This window comes from Acomys minous, assembly GCF_964271855.1.
Source record: "Acomys minous genome assembly, chromosome: 3".
In the NCBI taxonomy this organism is placed as follows: Eukaryota; Metazoa; Chordata; class Mammalia; order Rodentia; family Muridae; genus Acomys; species Acomys minous.
In genome coordinates this window covers 69,979,326-70,000,364 of record NC_140485.1, presented here as the reverse complement: position 1 = coordinate 70,000,364, position 21,039 = coordinate 69,979,326, and the positions used below count along the sequence as shown (strand labels likewise).

Here is a 21,039-nt window from a genome sequence, read left to right as displayed (position 1 = left end):
TGGCAGGGAAGTGGAGGCAGGCCTGAGTTATATCACACTGTGTCAAAATCAAAAGTAAGTGAGCCACAGTCTAGTTCTCTGAATACCTCATCCGGCACAGGACACTGTCCTTTTGGTTTTTTGGAGACAGAGTTTCTCTGTGTAGCCTTGGCTGTCCTGGACTTACTCTGTAGACCAGGCTGGCCTTGAACTCACAGAAATCGCCTGCCTCTGCCTCCTGAGTGCTGGGATTAAAGGTGTGCACCACTTCGCCTGGCTTCTGTAATGTTTCTAATGTAAATTTGTCTAGTTTTTTTTTTTTAAACAAACAAATCAAAGTGCAAACTACTCAAATAGGTAAGAGTGACTACATTCTAGAACAACTGTAATGAGGTTTCTCCCATCTCTAACTGGCCATTTTGTATAAAACAGTATGGAAATCTTTGCAGAAAGAGTCGAGAAACCTAGGTTATAAAAGGCTTGCCTTCACCTAGGCAAACATGATAAAGACACAGAAAACCCCACACCATGCGTGTGGTCCATTTCCTGCAGAATAGTAAAAGGCAAGTGAGTCCCAGCCCCGCACTTGCAAGCTTCTGCTCACTGCTATCCCCATTTCCTGTTGGATGACTATAAACTACATGATGTTAATTTGCAATTAAAAATCAACATCAACATCTATGGACCCAGGTGCTGGTGTCCATGACTCTTTAGTGAGTCCATCCGTCCCCCCAGGAACAGGAACACACTGCTACAACTTCACCTTTTGCACGAGACTGACTCTCTGGGCCAGGAGCGCCTCGTCCATCAAAGCTGTCTCTGTACCGGTCAAAGTAAGAGTCATCTTTTCTCCGGTAATAGTCATCTACCCGCAGGTACCGATCATAGGAGCCTTCTCTCCTGAAAAGTTAAGAACAATTTCTCAAGTTACAATTCTGTTCTATCCTGCAAAAATCAGATGCAAAGAATGCTTCAAACTCAAGTCTGGGGGTTGGAGAGACGGCTCAGAGGTTAAGAGCACTGGCTGCTCTCCCAGAGGTCCTGAGTTCAATTCCTTGCACCCACAGGTGACTCACAACCATCTGTAATAGATCTGATGTCCTCTTCTGGCCTGCAGGCATACATGCAGGCAGAACAATAAATAAATAAACAAATAACTTAACAACAAGAACAACAATTACAACTCAAGTCTATCCCAGGCAGTCACAGGATTCAACACACATATATGAATTCAGGACTTGTTTATTGTCTCTGGGGCTGTGGTTAATTTCAGTTTTAATGATAGGGACTTGGGATGAAAAGAATTGGTATAAAGACAGCATTTGAGCAAATGAAAAACGGTTGCTAGAAGAACTATTTTATACCTTCCTTATCTCTTTTCCCCATGCTTTTAAAAAACTGTTGTAAGGCGCATGCCTGTAATCTCAGCACTCAGGGAGGCATAGGCAGGGGGTGTCTGTGAGTTGTAGGCCAACCTGATCAGCAAATCAAGTCCAGGATAGCCAAGGCTACAGAGCAGTTGTCTCAAAAAACCAAACCAAAGCAAAACCTGTTGTAAAATATCTATCAATACTTTGCCATTTTCATGTCTTTTTAAGGCAGCATCTCATGTGGCCTTGAATTTGCTCTTTTAGCCAAGGCTGGCTTTGAACTCCTGGACTCCTGCCTCATTTCCCTGTTGTGGGATCACAGGTGAGCATCACCATAATGGGCGTTAATCCATCTAAGTGCACACTGCATCTGCTCTACAATACCAATTAGATAACCTCTATCAGAATTCTCCATCATTGGCCTGCTTTCCCTGGCCCCTTGATAACCTCTATTTCCTGTCTTTATGGATTTGCCTAGTCTAAGGAGTTCAAGTAAGTGGAATTACAGTGTCAGCTTTTTTGTGTCTGGCTTATTTCAATTATCCCAGTGTTTTCAGTGTCCACTTGTGTCTTAAGATCCATCGGCATTTCATTTTTATGACTGAGTAACACTCCATTGTATGACATGGACACCTAACATTTCTAATCCAATCATTTGCTGATAGGTACTTGGGTTGTTTTCATTTGTGGTTTGTATATACTGCTATGCACACTCATTCATGATTATCTGAATCATCCTCAACTCTTGAACTTTGTGTGTGTGTGTGTACTGCGTGTGTGAAGCTGAAGGCTGATGCCCTGTGCCTTCCTTGGTCACTCTTCACATTATTTTTTTTGAGAAGAGTCTCTCACTGAACCTAGAGTTCATGTATTTGTCAGAGACGGCTACCCAAGACCTTGAGGGATCTACCTGTCTGGACCACCACAGTGCTGGGGCTACAAATGCATACACCATGCTTGGATCGGCATGTAGGTCCTCATGTTTGTGTAGCAAGATATCCCACCGTCTAAGCCATCTCCCTAGCCCTGCAGTGTTAAACTTTTGGGGAACCCCTGAACCCTTTTCCACAGTGTTATCAACTGGTCTTCTAGCATCTCCCCACGCTATGATTACAGGTGTGCACTCCCATACCCGGCCACTAAACTATCTTAACTATATGCCACTGTACATATCTTGCTAATAGTTATTTTCTGCATCTTTCCTAAAAATCATTAGATGTATCCTAGCAGGAGTGAAGCAGGTTCTCACTGTGGCTCTCATCTGCACCTGCCTGATGACTCATGAAGTGGAACATCTTTCATGCATTTCCTGGCTAACTGCATAGCCCTGTGCTCTTGCACTGCCGACCTAATTTATACTCCACTTCTGCTTTCACTGGTACAGCATTGTCTTTCACAACACAGACAGACCCAGATGTTTTTTTTATTTGTTTGTTTTTTGAGACTGAGTTTTTCTGTGTAGCCCTGACTGTCTCAAACTTAAGAAATGTACTTGCCTTTGCCTCCCAAATGCTGGGGTTAGAGGTGTGTATCAGCACCACCTGGCTCCAGATGCTTTTAGTAACACAATTCAGCAGCCGTTCACACATTCAGCAAACTTACTGAGAGCTACTTGATAAGCACGTAAGTATAAGTATATAGAGTTTTCAGTAAGTGTACCCAAATACAGCTAAGAAACACTGCTAACAGAGAGGCAGACGGGCTAGCTCTGGACACACCTGTACAGAGGATCTCGGGAGTCTCTTACATCTCTGTATCTGTCATACACAGGATCTCGATAATATCGAAGGTCTCTAGAGTCTCTCAGATCACGTAAGTCCCGAAAATCCCTCAGGTCCCGAGCTTCACGTATATTTCTGCTGTCTCTGTGGTCCCGAACGTCCCTGCTGTCTCTGTGGTCCCGCAACTCCCGAGGATCTCGAATCTCTCTGCTATCCCGGGCATCCCGTCCATTTCTGCCATCCCTGGATTCTCTCCTTGGACTTCCTCGAATTGGAGAGCGATCACGCCTTGTATCTCGACTATCTCCAAAGCCATATGGATCCCTGTGGGAGTTAGCAAAAACATGCTAAGACAAAGACACTTTGGGTAGCCAACCCTTTCAGCTCTTTATAGGAGAATGCTACCTCCCTGCAAGTATTTTTCTCTAAAATACAATACTTGAACAGTGAGAATACAACTAAATATTTCAGGACAATCACCCATCTTGTTAGGCCTAGAAAGTTCTAGAATCTCAAAAGATTACTGCATCAAAGGAAGTATGAATGAGCAAAAGCCAACATTTTGGCTGAAGTAGTAGCAGTCACCAGGCTTCAAGCATAACTCATACACAAGCCAAATTGTCTCTTCAGTTACAATAGGTTTTCAAAGTGAAAGCAGTGTCCTCTAAAGCCTATTTCCTTCCATGACCAGTATCTGAAAAAGACTTTATGGGTCAGAACTATGGGGGCATAGTGAGGGCCAAGGCTCATAGAGGAAAAGCCAACCTTTCAACTCTATATGGGAGAAAGTACCACCCTTCAAGCCTTTCCTCTCACACACAGCACTTCAACAGCGAGAAGTTATCATCTCTGTTATCCTGCTCAACACAATCTCATATAAAGTAACCAGAGGAATAATTTTTAAAGTATAAAAATAACACTTCAAATATCTAGCTGGTCATTCAAATCAGTAGGGAAAAAACAAAGCAAAACTGGGTATGTAAAGTTCACAGCTGTGAAATAATCAGCTTGTGTACTGTTACTGGTAGCAATTTCTTCCAATCTAAGGGTTTACAAGGAATGTAGCTCCTTTTTGCACAAGATCTTGCTTTTCATTTTAAGTGTCTGAAGTCAGTAATGTGCTTGCACGGCTCTAAGTCAATATCCTTCATGAGACGTTTTAGTCACTGGAAACTGATCCCAGACGACTTAAAGTTACAACCACTTACTCCAGTCTAACCAGCTAATCATCTGCATTTTCACTTCTGCCAGCTGCCAGCGGCTAAGGTCTTCAGTTCGCTTTGACTCTTCTCCACGCCCACTAAGCCACTTGACTCTTCTCTCTGTATCCCTTCACGCTTCTCCATATCACACCTATGTAAGGCCTTGGTTCTGTGTTCATACCAAAAACATTTCCCAAAAGACAAAAAAACAAAACAAACAAAACAAAACAAAACAAAAAAACCCAATCTTCTTGATTTTGAACCATTCAGTACACCCTAAATGCCTATCTCTACCAGTTGCCCATCTTTTCTTGGCTCTCCAGGAGCCCTGGGCAGCCTAACAAATCAGTTCCTCTTTCACTATTTCCTGGTTCAACTTAATTTGTTCTCATGACTTAATCCACAAACAAACCTGTCTCCATACTCATGCTCATACGATTTCTCTATTTCCTAGATGAGTCCAGTCCACCCAACCCTCAAAGGCAAGCCCACATTCCACCTTCCAGTCACTTCCTCAAATCTCCCTAGTAACTGCTTTTTCCCTGCTAAAACCTCCATGTCTGTGACTCACCTTGATCTGGCACTTATCTTTGTACAATGACTTACGTCTGACCCAACTTGAGGATTACCTCCTCCATAAAACTTGCCTGAAACTTCTGATATTCCCCAACAAACAGGCTCCGCCTCTAGCTTTCTACCTCAGTAAGTGACATAGCTGACAGTCACTCAAGCCAGAAAGCTCAATGTCATCATTCATGCTTCCAATTATGCCTAAATACATCAGTTTCCTTCTCTGAAAACTGGTGTCAGTTCTACTCAATTTATCTTCACTGGCACCACTAAATGCTAACTCTTGACCTTGTCTTCCAAACCAGAGAAAGAACCGTTAGAGTATTCTGCTCTTGCCTCTTGTCTTTGTCCGGAAAGCTTGCTCTCGAGCAGGCATTTATATAGTAAAACCCTTTGTTAATTTCCCATAGTACTTAAATTCAATAAAAAAAATTTTTTTCCACCAAGGCTAGGAAGGGCCTGAATGATTTTTGACCCTATATTCTCCAACCCCACTGCACTTTCTTCCTAGTTTACCACTTTTCACCTACAACCAGCCAAGATTTTTCCTTATCTCTTTGTATAGCAGGATTGGACCTATATTCCCTTTCTAGATTTCAGCAGAGAAATATCCCCTATTCCCTGATTCTCTTAAAGTTTACTTTCTAAAAACTGAAACATGGTCTCATAGCCTAGGATCATGATCCTCCTGAGTGCTGGGATTACAAGAGTGTGTGCCACCATGCCTGACTCATTTTGTTAGTTTAAAGGTTTTCTAGGTGTGGCAGTACACATCTAAAATTCCAGCACTCAGGAGGCCAAGGTGGAAGAAATGTCATGACTTTGTGGCTAGCCTCGTACACACAGCACAGCTACACAGTGAGACCATGCCTCATAAGGAGGAGAAAAATTACTTTCTGCCCCTAAAATTTCAAGGTTATAAAAAAATTTCAAGGTTATACTTTTGGGGGTGGTATTAGGGGTTAACTCATGGTATTGCAGATGTTAAAGTGGGTGCTCTACCACTGAGCTGCACCCTGTCCTAACTACTCTGTACCTTCTCATATCATTTAGCAAAAGCTTACATACTATCTTCATTTAATGTATTTTCTCTAGTAGACTGCAAATTCTACAGGAACAAAGAGGTCAATTTGATTCTGCAACAGAAATGTACTACACAGAACTAGGTTGGGAGGAACATGTTCCTACACAAACTATTACTGCACTTAGCAGACTGCCCAGAGGTAACAGCAACACAGTGCACAACATTTTACTCAACATTTGACCACAGACACAAGAGTGCTCCTTTAAGGCTATCATAGAGCAGTTGTCTGTAAGTATATTTTCTCTTGTTTACAAAGCAACAAAAAATTTGCCCAGCATCACTTTCTGGAGACACAACCTCTCTCTAGGCAGGGAAAGGTGGTTATCTGTTTACATGAATTCCCTACCAACAAAAAGTTGTCTTGAAGGCTGGGTCTATAAGGATTCAGCAGTGTCCAGGAAATGTTAATAAATTAAACTATTTTACTGAACTCTACGCCTTCCAAGAGCAGTTACTATGTTCAGTGAAGACCTCTGTCCTTCATCACCACTGTACACACTACACATTTATCACAGAAATGGGAGAAAGGCCTGATTTCCCTTCATCCTCATAGCTATAGCAAAAGCAATTTATATGCAATTTTGTTTCTAAAGAAATCCTTTTCTGACTTTTTTTTGGGGGGTTGGTTCTGTTTTTTGTTTTTGGAGATGAGGGACTTGTTAGGCTGTTTAGCTGGTCTCAAATTCTAGGTTCAAGAAAGCTTTTCTGCCTCAGCCTTCAGAGCATCTGTGACTACTCTGGTCTTCTATCTGAAGGCTCATCAGTACTTTTTGATTTGTAGACAATCATACATTAGGCAGGTGTTTGAATGAGTGCTAACCATTTTTATCAGAAGCAAGTGCAGACTAAGACTGCCCAAGCTCCCATATTGTACTGCTGAATTCTCGTGTTACATAAAACATCTGCTACAGTGTCAAATGTGGGCAAACAGTCAGGATACAATAGAAAGTGACAAATACAAACTATTTTTAGATTATTAATGATTGACAAATATACCTGCGTTGGGGAGTGATTAGAAGTAGTCATTAGAAGGGGAATCAGATTTCAAGTGTTCTTGGCAATCAGGCTTGAACTTATCATGAGCCTGAACAGCCACAAACCACACAAGGGCTAGGAGAATGTGAATAAAAGAACCATGTCACAGCATGTTGTCTGCAGCCTTATGACAATTATAAATGCCATATCTGGTTCTTGTTAGTACTGTTTTTATTTGTTGCAGTGCTCCTTCACGCTAGGCAAGAACTGCCACCAATCTACATCTCCAACCCTAATGTTGTTGTTCTTTCTATTCCATTGAAGCACCTTACCTGGAAGTGTTTGCCACTGCAGGTTGACCATAACCACCTTGTTTTCACCGCCTGGATCCATACTTCATGTATGGTACAACCTTCCTTTCCCTTCCCTCAAAGACCATGGGCAATAAAGCCAATAATTCTCTTCTGGATATTCACAAAGGGGAACAGATGGAAGCAAAGGAGCGGTGGTGGTATGGGTAGTAAAGACAGTAATCACCCAAAACAAAAGTTCCCTCCTCCAAATGAATAATATGGCGGACTGCTGTTCTTCTGGAGACAGAAAACAGAAAACCCCTTTAAGGCCACCTTAGGACCCAAACAACAAAGTTCTCAGAGAAATACCACTCTTCTCTTGTTTCTGATCCCACCATCTTTCTCAAAACAAACAACACAGTTAATAAAAGGGCAATATTGTGTCCAGCATCCAAAGCTAGGAGAGGAAAAGCCTCCTACATGAGGAGCTTGACCTCAGATGATAATGAGTAGGTTACAAGCAAGTTTCTGGAGCACAAAAAGTTCACAGGATCATTGCAGGTACCCCCAGGTATTTTATAAAGGGAAGCCAAAGCAGCATACAGTAGAGTACACCACTAGAGACCAGGAAGGACAGAACATGACAGTTAAACAGTAGCACCAGAGGCCACCGTGGAAGGCACATGGTCAACACACAATTTTGTTCCATGTTCTTGACCTAGTCACAGGGATAGGGAAGGAGAGGCAAATGCTCTTTGTTTTAAAAGAGAATCAAATCACCAGGGAACATTTTAGAGATAAGGTGGGGATGGGCAAGGGGAAAAACCATGGTTCAATAACCAGCGACATGCTTCTGGTTGACGGCTTCCTTTGCTGGGAACTATAGGAGCTTGGAGAGTGCTAGGCATCTGAAAACATGCAGAGAACTGACAAATGGTCGGCTTAAAAGGCAGAGATGGATTTGAGCTGTTTTTCAGCAAGCTTGAAGCACCAGATCCAAGACAATGCTCCCCGGCTTTGGCTGTACAGTAGGTTCAGGAGAAAGGCCCTATTTTCTTTCTTTTTCTGTCATTCACTCCTTCTCTCTTGTGTCCACTGCAGTATTGTTCTTGGGAGAGTCAAGCTTCATTTGACCCCGAGAAATATCCTTCATCAGCTCTTCAAATTCCCGACACAGATTCTACCCACAAATACCATTATCTAAATGGCTAGATGTGGTTGTGACTTTGACCCTCCACCATGACAGCCCATGTGGTTCAAGATAAAGGACTTGGAGAACTCTATTATCAAATGCAGGTAGGAAATGGGGTGCAATGAGATGCCTTCTTCACAGATGCAGATTCTGAGAGTGCTCAAGCTTCTCTCTGGGAAGCATGTTGGTGTCTTTGTTGCTAGATGTGGCATTTCTTGAGAGCTGAGGACTTTCTTCAGGTGTAAGAGAAGAGGTCTTCCACTGTAAGGCCATTGAAAGTTGGGATGATTTCACACCACAGGAACAAGCAGTTATTGAAGAAATTAAGGCCACATAGACAAGGTGAAAGCATGCCAGGTCATATAGACTATCTGTCCAGAGCCAGGTTATTTCTGATGAGCTAAGTCCCAGTGGCTTTCACCCGAGAAGTACCATGCTCAACACCCTTCACAAATATAAGAGGGGAATCCTCTGATGATCTTTTGGTGTGGAGAAAGTATTTGTTGTTCCTTAGGTCATATGGGAAGGTTTAGGAAACAGTACTTGGAGGTCTAATTGATGTGCTCAAGATTTGATTTTCATGGTGTACTGAAAATGGCAACTTTGAAAATCTGGGACATGAGAATAACAACTCAGTCACTGAAAGTAGACCACTGCCTGTTAACCAGCTACAGACGACATGGGTGCATTCATGCTGTGCACTGAAGTGGTCCACGGAAGCAGCACAAGGGTTGTACACAAAGGATCCAGGTTAAAATGTGATCCAGAGTAGGGATCCCTCATGCAGATTTCATACTTGGCCAGGCCAAGTGTCAGAATCATACCCTGATAGCTAGAGTCGTTAGGGAGGCATATTCCTGAACACAGAGCAAACCCAGAAGAACTGTGGTTTACAGAGATGTTTAAAGATGTGATAATCTTGTGAGAACTCCCATAGACAGGTGTTTTGACACACAATTAAAGTCCAGCAAAACAAGTGTTACAAAGGTCTTGCCAGCAAATCTACTATTTTTTGTTCTAAAGTAGATAGCATGAAGACATAAAAGCGTATCTTAAAGGAAATGCTGGTCATCAGTTCAGTGTCAAGTCTTACTCCCAGAATAGTACAACACTGTGCTGGGGCACACAGAAAGATCAGGGCTGCCCAGTGAAGGCAGTTCTATTGCTGACACTGCAATTACCTCAAGGCTTTGACTGGATGCATACACCGCAAGGGATTGACAGTTCAGAAGTCACTGTCCTTCCAGATTAATCTGCCCTGCCTATACTTGCATTCCACTGCTGGTCTATGCTATGCCCAGGAAACTAAGCACGGGTAGGGCACTAACCAAAACAGTACTGGTTTATTTCAGTATGTTTACTTTGTCTTGATCTGTGTCTGTTGTTTTTTAAAGGTAAAAATTTGGGCTTCTTTGTTTAGGTTTTCGCTTTTATTTAGTGCCCAGGCAATGGCTATATTGGATTCCAAAACCGTGAGCTATTTTTCCAAAACTGCAATGTTGAATATTAATGATCAACTAGAAAGGTGAAAGCACCTAGCTAAACATCATTATTAGGATGATATAAAATGCCCTTTCAGTTCATAACTGAATCAAGAATGACTATTTTATAAAGTGTGTGTGCTTTCTTTTTTCATTTCTGTAAAAATATAGCTGGTAACTATCCAAAGATCACAAGCATCACAGGTGGAAAAATTTTCTAGTAGAGTTAATGTCTCCATAGTTATAAATTCCACACTCCTTTAAGCCACTTAGTTGAGAAAAATATACACTAGAGCTCTTTGGAAATTGGACACATTCATTATGTCTCTTCGTTTAAGTCATTGGCAACTACAACTTTGATCTGAAACCTCATAATTCTGACTATTAGATACAAACTCTTAGCTACCCCATTGTATGTTTCCTGAGGAATGAGTTAAGAATCGAGATAGGAATGTCTTAAATCTATACCAGTTAGATACAGCCTGATGAAAGCAGACATTACATGGAATTAAGAATTTATGTCCTCCATAACCACACATAACCATAAGTCAACTAACACAATATTAATCTGAAAGCCACACTAGACAAGCTCTACTGTATCCCAGACTAGCCTTGAACCCACAATGCAGCTGATGATGACCTTGAACTCCTTTTGCCTCCAATTCTCAGGTGCTCTGATTATGGCATGTATCACAACACAGAGTTTATGTGGTGCTGGGGATTGAGCCCAGAGTTTAGTACACGCGAGGTAAGCCCTCTACCAGCTGAGCTATACTTGCAGCCAGTCACAGGCATTATGGTGTTACAAGTAACAAGATGGTGTACCTTCTTGTACAGGGAAACCAATAGATGGCTAGATATCCATGTGACAGCTGAGGCATAGCTACAGTTGTGGGGTTTGATTCAACTACTCTGTACAGGCAAGAATAGACAAAGAATTCAGCTGAAATCAGAAGCATTGTCTTGCTTGCAATGTCAGCATGAACTCTGCAGACTGTACAGATGTATTTTGACAGTTAAAAAATACCTTCCCTTCATGTCCAAGTGAGAATAAAAACACAAGGCACACAGGTGGCTCTGTCCAAAAGCAGGATAGTTGCCAAGTCATGTGCAAGTGCTCAGTAAGTCAAGTGCATTCCCAGGTCTCATGGCTAGTACAACATATGTACATTAGGGTTCGGTCTGGACAACTAAGCTTAGCTCATGTAGGGAATGTAGTTTAGCTTAAAAATTGTAATACTCTGTGTGTAGGGGTGTCACGGCGCACACGTGGAAGTTAGAGGACAACTTATGCGTGTCAGTTCTCTCCTTCCACTATGTTGACCCTGGGGAGCTACAGGGTGGGTCAGTGTCAAGTTCCTGTTCCTCTGAGGCATTCGCTGGAATGTATCTTATTGTAGGATGTCGTTTCTGTGGAAATCTGGCATTTTACCTAGGAGCAAAGGCAAAACCTAGAGCACGTATAGGAGCCTTCAAGAGACATCAGATACGAACTACATTGCATTGGCTGCATGCCACAAGAAACTGCACACATTGCATCCCACTTGTACGCTGCTTTGGGACCACAAAATGTATATACAATCTCAATAGAACACTAGCAAAGCTCTCCTTTATGTCTTGAGAGTACACACCAAAGTTGTGACTTTTTTGTCTATACTGGAAGGAAGACCATATTGGGGAAATGCCTTCAGTGTTCAGAAAAGCTCAGAAAAAGGAAGACTTTTGAGAAATGGAGTATTTTGCCCTTTTTATTTTCCTTCAAATAAGTAACCCAAACATGCGAGCACACGGATCTGCAGCACAAGCACAGTAGCAATCTCTCAAGCAGCTCTTCCCGCAAACCTGGGTTAACATCTGGACCGGCAGCAATCTGCAGTGAAGAGTCAATCTCTGCTGCCCGCCACAGTGCAGCACGGCAGGCACACACCAACACGCCCCTGGGGCCCTCTTCCTGCTCTGAAGGCTCCCAATGACATGTGAGCTGGGGAAAGACAGAGGTTTATCCTCTTCCAATTGCCTGCAACTCATGCTGCAAGCTGAACTTGCTGCTTTTGTCACCGAAAGCACAAAGCTTCCTACAGAGGAAGCTGTATCTCCTGATGCATGATTTTAAAAAGTAGCAAGGCCCTTCAGACAAGGTTCTTGTTGGCTTGAGTGTTTCTGATTTGTTGGGGAAAAAGACCCTGGATGCGTGAAGTTGGGCTTAACTCCCCAGAGCCCAGCTCTCCCAAGGTAACTCACTGCTTCAGGGTACTTTACCTTCGTGTGGGGCTGGTTCTTGATGGAGCCGTATTCATATTTCTTCTTTCCGCTGCCTTATTAATATCTGAAAAGAATAATCAACCCATCTGTTCAATGCTACGGAATAAAAACAAGATCATCAGAACATTTTAAATGAAAGCAATACCAAAAACAAAAACAAAAAAACTACAATGGCAACCAGCTGGTCAGCTGGTCCAAGGAAAACCATCCAGTATTCAGAGACATACTGGCACTTAAGCAGTTTTTATTATTAAGTTAAGACAGTACAGTGTTATGACTTACAGGTGAAAAATTATCATCTATTTTGTACCTAAGACATAATTTGTGTGAATTTAATTATGTCAGTATCTCCATACCCTGCCAAACCCTAAACCTAACATTCCGCTGTCCAAAGTGGGCCAAAGGTGGTTGTCAGTTGGATTTTTTCTCTCCTGGAAGAAAAGTACAGTTTAGGAGAAGCGGAAGGGGGAGATGGGATGGAGAGGAGATGAACGATCCTCTTTTATGTTATAAAGAAGCTAATATTAATGGTCTTAAAACATCACTATTCAATGAAGCACAGCCTTTTAATGGACTTTGGGTTGCTTTCTAATGAATGAAAATCTTCCAGAACGAGATGTAGGAAATAAACTAATTTCAAAAATCAAATGTCATTTGTTCACATCTATAAGCTAAGGTGAGCATAAACATTTTGCACACAGGTTGTGACAATTCATTCTCAATCCATTTTCATTTAGAGAGGACAGCACGTGCCACAGACGAGTAAGGAAAGCACAGCACCTCTAAGAGAAAGGGCAATGACGGATGCTGGTAAAGCCCCCTTGTTAAACACAAAACATACCCATTCTTCAAAACCTGAAGCGAGTAACAAAACCCATATGCTAAGAGACAAGTGAGCACATAAAGAAACACACCGATCTATGTCTCAAAATAACACCTGAGCTTAGAAAACGAATGAATGCATTAGAATTTCCAAACTTCTGACAAATGAAACACACTGCTTCCTAGTGCAGTGCAGCTTCACTTCTTCCATTTGTTCCATTCAAGCAGTTAACAGCATCATAGCTAATGACTCAAATGATATTAAACACTCACTTAATAGAATGCTTTAAAATAGTAATTACGCATTTTAAAAAACCCAGTGCTTTATTATCATGTGCAAGGCTACAGCAATGTGGGAAAAAAATGGTCTGCATATAGGCTTCACTCATGCAGTAAGCTGCCAATTTTTAAACTCTCGTTCAAATGAGGAAGATCTGTAACTCTATTTTAAATCACAAGTCTCTATATTATGACAAAACTGAAGCAAATATGAACATACATAGCCAGAGAAACTTATTCTGCCCAAATTATTTCTTACCTTCTGCATTATGAGGACACAGGATATAATCTCTGCTTAAAATCAGAGTATTTTTTCTTTTTCTTTGGTTTTTTTGTTTTGTTTTGTTTTGTTTTTTTTGAGACAAGGTGTCTCTATGTAACCTTGGCTATCCTGAAACTCATTCACTAAACCAGGTTGGCCTTAAACTCACAAAGACAGCCTCTGCCTGGGATTAAAAGTGGCACAAGCACACCCAAGTCAGGATGTACCTTTTATGTTAAGACTTGACTAATAACAGCTGTCTAGAGCTATGACACTGCAGATGGAACTTCTGTAAGTTCACAAATATCCAAACCACACACTACACAATGTCAGGCATCACAGCAAATAACATTAAAACAAAACAAAAAAACTGTGTGTGTGCATGTGTGAGGGCTGACAACTTTTATGAGTCAGTTCTACTATGTGGGTTCTAGAGACTGAGCTCAGGCTGTCATTGGCAAGCAGGATCTTCTCCCACTGAGCATCTCTCTCATTCCTAATTTTTTTTTTTCTCATTCCTAATTTTTAAAAAAATGTATAATCGTGAAGAACAAAGTTCAGCTTTGCAAGGGCTACTGACCTAGCCTGCTCATTACACACTTCAAGTACAGGACAGCTAGGAGTTGGAAGAAATACAATACCTTTAACTGTTTACAGTTTTCATAATATTACTGGGATATATATGTATGTGCATATAAATGGTGTTGTTTATAGCATAAGCTGCTTTGAACTCAAGATCTTCTTGCCTGCTACACTGGAGTGCTGGGATTTTTTTAGGTGCTACAATGTTCCTTGCAGTACTATGTTAACCAACTGGTAAGTTTCTGTCAACTCTATCCTTTCCCTCTGCATACGAAAGGGTATTACAGCTGGGTGTGGTGGCGCACCCACTTTAATCCCTGCACTGAGGAGGCAGAGGCAGGCGGATCACTGTGAGTTTGAGGCCAGCCTGGTCTACAAAGCGAGTTCAGAACAGCCAAGGCTACATAGAGAAACCCTGTCTCGGAAAAAACAAAAGAAAGGGTATTACATGGAATCTAGCCTATGAGTGCTACCATATAGGTATTAGGAGATCAAAGTGGTTATATACTATGAAATTTCGAAGCAATACTGGTTCCAGATAGAAAGGCAGTTATTTTATGTTCAAGTTGTCAAAAACAATTTTGCAATTGAAAGGTTATTTAAAGTACAGGCCAGGTTATACACTTAAGCCATTTTATCACAATTGCTTTGTAGCATCTATTCTCTTTGAGTAATCCAAAGCAATGGTATATGCAGATGTTGTAGCTTGTTTCTTCTTTAAAAAAAAAAAAAAAGATTCAACTAGTACACATTTTTTCCCTTTCTTTCTTCTTTAAGACAGATTAGCCCCAAATTCAAGACATCCTTCCTATCTCAGTCTTCCAATGCTGGGATTAAAGGGATGAGCAACAACACCTGGTTTTGCTTTGCTTTGTGGTGTGGCTAGGCAAGTTGTCTGCCACTGAACTGCATACATCAACTACTTTACTTTAAAGGCCAACGCATCTTTCCTGTGGTGTGCCAAGTGTCTGACTTTTTACCTGCGTTTCAGAGTGTCTTCATCTTTCAGCTTGGCTGACATAGGGACAATGAGATGAGCTTTTCTGGCTAGGAGTCTCATTGAGGAGGACTGCCCGTGTGAGGCAAGGGCTGGGAGGTCTTTATAGACAGTGGGGAACATCAGCAACACTGTTGTTAAGTCCCTCACAATTCTAGCACACATACACACAACCTCTGGCAACCTGAGCTCCTGCAGCTGGAAGCAGAGGGTTAGGGAGTTTTTCTTTCACATTATTTTTTTCCTGACTCCTCAGAAAGCTAGAGAGCCAACATCAAGGAAATAGAAATGACATTAATCTAAAGGAGAAGAAAAGGGCAACATGAGTCAGAGCTCTTTCTGGACATGAAATGGGAGCTATGACTGGATACAAGCTAACCAACAGCACAGCGGCAGCGGCTTGGGCGTCTTTCCAAACACAGGTGGACCACTTCTTTTGAGTAGAGAAAGGAAAGGCTTCTTTCTATTCCTATGACATGGTATTCTTTACAAAACCCAAAGTCAGTCTTTGTCTTCTCCACTTTTGCTTGGATGCTACTTTGTACAGTTTAATAATTTTATCAGCAAGATGAGTGCCATTCAGTATCACCGTAATCACCAAGGAGATACATAACCTCTGCTGGAAACCTGTCATTTCCAAGCAGTCTTCTGAAAGCTTGAAGTTAAAAGTACTTCTCAGTTAAAGATCTTTTAAATCAAGAAAACCAACAGAAACTGAAGAGATTTCAGCAAAAGGAAAAACTGGGAAAATGATCAAGAAAACATGTTACACTGAAGTAGCAGAGCCACTTTAAACCATGAAAGAATAAGGTAAAGAATTCCCAAAGAGTGCATAGTTTCCCATTTACAGTACCAGGTAGGGCTCCAGAGTGTTCCTAGAGTGTTATAAATACACATGTTGCATATATAGTACCATGAACTGCTTTGCTACACTCTCTCTCTCTCACACACACACACACACTCTCTCTCTCTCACTCTCTCTCTCTCTCTAAGTAAAAAATTATAAAATAAGGTTTTTTTTGGTTTGTTGGTGAAGTAAGCTCTCTACTGTGGAGCCACAGATATGCCCTTCAAAAAAACCTTAAACTAGATTTTTCTACTGAGCAGACTACAGCAACAGAAAACAATGAGAATGAATGAGACAGTTCCACCCATGAGGCTTGAATGGTTCATAGCATCATTACTGACAAAGACTCCAGAAGTCTATATAACAACTGCTGACAAAATAAATCAAACTTCCTCGAAAGTGACTAAACTGGTGTTACATGAAGATGATACCTTTGGAAAACCAAACTCATAAAGACAGTAACTATCACCTACTACATTTCCCAAACTTGGGAGGAAAAATGAGAGGGCTTCTTAAGAAAGACGGCTTTGGTGACACATTTAAATCAGGAACAAAATGATGAGTTTTAGTGTCACAGATCAGAGATAAGAAAATGCCATGCTTGCTGAACTTCTTCTAATCATCCTTAATCAGAGATAAACTCACTCTGAATACTATACATTCCTTCATATTTATCCCCTTCACTTTGTATTTATTATTTAACTGTATCACCATTATCATTCCTGGAAACAGGAACTTACAAAGTTTTGTCCCTAAAACTGTACAGTACACCATGTACATGATTCGATTTGAGACCCTGTCTCAAAAAAAGTTTCCAAACTAGAGATGAAGAAACCTTAGGGTTTTTGTTTTGTTTTGATTTGGTTTTTTGAGACAGGGTTTCTCTGTGTAGCCTTGGCTGTCCTGGACTAACTTTGTAGACTAGGCTGGCCTCGAACTCAGAGATCCGCCTGCCTCTGCCTCCTGAATGCTGGGATTAAAGGTGTGTGCCACCACTGCCTAGCAACCTTTAGGTTTTATGCAGTTTATTTTAGGCTATACTATTATCAAGACATAAATCGGGAGGTCTGGTCATTTGGGATCTCTAATTCACATTAAAAGCTAAGCCAGGCTGCAATCCCAGCTCTATAAGGAGTTGAGTCAGCAGATCCTGAGGTCAGCCATGCAGCCTAGTTCAATGAGGGGCCCTGTTTCAAAGCAACAGGGTGGCAGGCAATAGGGGAAAATACCCTATGTCCTACTTTGACAGCTCTATGAACACTTACATTGATGCTCTTGTGTGTACGACCTATACACACCATCACCCCCACCCAAAAGGCAAATCTAGAACTTAGATCCCAATCTAACAAACAAAATTGCTTAAACAAGAGGCTGAGCTACTCCCAACAGGGACGTGGTTCCCAGTTAGAACACTCTTATTAGGACTGATCATAGGCCAGGGGAACCTGGAAAAGGGCCAGTTTGTGCTGGACACCCAGTGCTTAAATGCTGCACAGATACTCAGTGGAGTACGACTTACTTACTTAATAAGCACTGCTTCTATCACTTTCTATTCTCCAGACACAGGATATTTTTGTTTTGGCCTCTAGTTCCAAAATTTCCTGCCTCAGTATCCTAAATATTGGGATCAAAGGACTCAACAAAATGAAACAAAGTTTATTAACATTAATTTCCTGCTTTTAATTGTGAGATTTTGTATGTGTGTCTGTGAGAGACAGAGGGGGAGGAGCGGCATCAAAAGCAAGAGCACATTGAGCTTGGGCGCACTGAGGACTGAACTCATGATGTGGTGCAGGGTGAGCAACATTCTAACGCTGAGCTAACCCTTGTCTCCTCCCCCCACCCGCCAAGCTTAATTTTTTATTTTATTCTATTTCTGAAATGCAAAAAAAAAAAAAAAAAAAAAATCCACAAGTAAGTGTAGCTCTCACCCTTCAAAGAAGCTTCTTTTCGCAGCAAATGACTAGTATAGAGATCCACAAACTGGCCAAAATGCACAGCATATGGAACCAGGAGATACCCAACCCCAGTTGACACATACATACATACAAGTTCAAGTTTCCCTGTTTTTTTGTTTTTCATGTACATGAATACTCTATATGCATGTACACCTGCACACCAGAAGAGGGCATTAGTGGGCATAGATGGTTGTGAGCCATCAAGTGGTTGCTGGGAACCAAACTCAGGAACTCTGGAGGAGCAGACAGTACTCTTAAACTCTGAGCCATCTCTCCAGCCCCCCATGCCCCATACATTTAACACATAAACCCTATACCTAAGGTTCAGGGAATGTCTTTGGTAGAGAAGGTGCAAAAACAATGTTAAGAACCAAAGAACCAGTTGGGCGTGGTGGTCCACGCCTTTAACCCCAGCACTCGGGATGCAGAGGCAGGTGATCGCTGTGAGTTTGAGGCCAGCCTGGTGTATAAAGAGAGTTCGAGGATAACCAAGGGTTTTACATAGAGAAACTGTCTCAAAAATCCAAAAACAACAAACAAACCAACAACAAAATCCACCAGAGAACCAGGATGCCTCCTGTGATACAGGGTCTTGTGGACATAGCAGGAAAGACACTCATGAAATCTCAAAAATACTACTGTCTAAACAATACTTACATAATGACAACACTAGTTCGTATGCCACTGTAGATAAGGGAAATTTAGCAAGGCCGTATCAGGATCTTTTGACATAAATATATCACTGATGGTCAAAACAATAATAGCCACCAAGCTTCTCTTTAGCCAGGTTCCAACACTTTTTTTTTTTTTTTGTTTCTTGAGACAGGGTTTCTCTGTGTAGCCTTGGCTGTCCTGGACTCATTGGTCTTGAACTCACAGCAATCCGCCTGCCTCTGCCTCCTGAGTGTTGGGATTAAAGATGTGCACCACTTTAATAGCCATCAGTCTACTAGTTCAGTCTACTATTAACAAAGAAAACAGACAGTCATTCTTCGTTTTCTTAGCAACATTTAAAATTTTTGTAGATAAAAACCAGTCCATCATTTTAGCTTCTAATTCAGTGCTGGGGCTGGAACCAAAAGGCCTTGAGCCTCTAGGCAGGTGCTCCAGCACCAGCTTCACCAAAGCCGTCTTAACTCATTTTAAGTGGACACGAGTAGGGGCAAGTACATTCACAGTTAACAGAAGATTCTCACAACTTCTTCATCTTATAAAACTGAAACTATGAATGTGAAACAAAACCCTCCTGTCCCTTCTCTCATATGTAAATAGATATGTTCCCACATACATTACATACATACATTCATTCCCTATGTCACATTCTTTAATGATGATGTGTCAGTACCTCCTAGAAAGTTCATTAAAAAAAAAAAAAATCAATTCCAGGCCCTGTCTTAAGTTTATAGAATCTGAGTATTGATACCAATCTTTTGTAGTTCAACTAAATTCTCAGAAGACTTTCAACAAGTATTTTGGAAGTATTAGTCTGTTACCTATTTCTTCCTCCAGCTTACATAATATAACATACAGTTAGGCCTTCCATTTAGAACTCTCCCTAAACCCTGTTGAAACAGAAGTAACAAACATCAATTGTTAGAAAGAAAATCTAGTCATAGGCAGGATTAACCGACAGCAAAAACTTCTGGTTTATGCTTGCACTTGGTTTTTCACAAGTTCTTAACTATAAAAATAGTTTCGTCTGGGCAGTGCTGGCATGTGTCTTTGATCCCAGCACTTGGGAGGCAGAGGCAGGCAGATTTTGGTGAGTTTAAGGCCAACCTGGTCTTCAGGTTGAGTTCCAGCACAGCCAGGGCTACAAAGAGAAAAAACCCTGTCTCAAAAAACCAAAACAACAACAAAAAATAGTTTCAGCTTTATAGTTTGAACTAGATTGCTTCTTGGCTTTTTGGTAAAGTGTAGTGTAATCTGAAATTGAAATGATAGGAATATTTAGAATGCCTGTGATATTTTGATAAATAATTCCTCACATTCAGAAGAACACCTTTTCCTAACAAGGAATGTCTACCAAAATCCTAATGTTTGCCTATTCAGGTTTGCTCCACTTTGCTTTAGTGGTGTGGATGTGGAAGTATGTACGTGGCTATTTTCCACCCCCCAAAATTGTATTTAGGTAGTAAAACAAAATGCTTCAAAGAGAACTCCAGGAGCAAAACAATACTGACGGCTCTGGCTTGCAGAATTAGCAGTTTGCTCTTCATTAGCTGGAGAACTGGGTAACATACTTTCAAAAGCAATACTCAGTAAATTAAAGCATCAGATTGTACTCTCTGTGATGCCGGCCAGCAAGCTGGGAACTGTGCAGTTACTAACTCTAGCCTCTAGAGACCTGTTTCCTTTGGAGATTGCAGTTTGATTATTCTTCTTAGAGTGCTTTTAAGGATTGTATATTTCCATATTTTAGCTATTGTCACAGCATTTTCTTCCTAATAGTTGATGTTTGTGGGTTTTTCTATTTGAACAGGTTTTAGGGACACTTCTAAATAGAGGGCCTAACTGTATGCTATATTGTGTAAGGTGGAGGAAGAAACAGGATATTGGAACTCTGGTATTGCTTTAGACAGAAGCTTACCTTTCACTAAAGCTTCTATTAATGAGAGCAACAGAGGATCATTTTCTGTTGGGCACTACTCTTAACTATCTGAGCATTTAACTCTATTTATGTAGAACAGCCTACCCAACAATGTATGCTGTTCACAGGACAAATCTTTGGTTTTTTGTTTTTGTTTTTTCCTGACAAGATTTCTGTGTAGCCTTGGCTGTCCTGGACTCACTTTGTAGACTAGGCTGGCCTCTTGAACTCACAGAGATCTGACTGCCTCTGCCACCCCAAGTGCCGGGGTTACAGGTGTACACCACCACACTCAGCTACAGGACAAATCTTTTTTTTGGGGGGGCGGGGTTTTCGAGACAGAGTTTCACTACGTAGCCTTGGCTGTCCTGGACTTGCTTTGTAGACCAGGCTGGCCTCAAACTTACAGAGATCTGCCTGCCTCTGCCTCCCGAGTGTGGGATTAAAGGTGTGCGCCACCGTGCCTGGCTCAGGACAAATCTTTTAGTGCACAAAAAGAGCTGACAGAGGGCTTTAAAAGCATTAGCCCCAAAAGCCTGTGGTAATCATTCATATACCACAAGGTACACAGGA

At 41.4% G+C, this 21,039-nt stretch overlaps 1 protein-coding gene across 2 annotated transcripts in view; it reads right to left on the bottom strand.

Annotated features, from left to right (window-relative positions):
- The window catches only part of NCOA5 (nuclear receptor coactivator 5), a 33,397-nt gene that overhangs the window by 9,655 nt on the left and 2,703 nt on the right, over window positions 1-21,039 (bottom strand). For both annotated transcript variants that reach the window (XM_084775079.1, XM_084775080.1), the window contains exons 2-4: window positions 12,127-12,193; window positions 3,068-3,394; window positions 743-879 (exon numbers count right to left, since the gene is read on the bottom strand). In XM_084775079.1, coding sequence (XP_084631205.1) covers window positions 743-879; window positions 3,068-3,394; window positions 12,127-12,164 — 502 coding nt within the window. In that variant the 5' untranslated portion in view covers window positions 12,165-12,193. The remainder of the gene's footprint in view (window positions 1-742; window positions 880-3,067; window positions 3,395-12,126; window positions 12,194-21,039) is intronic.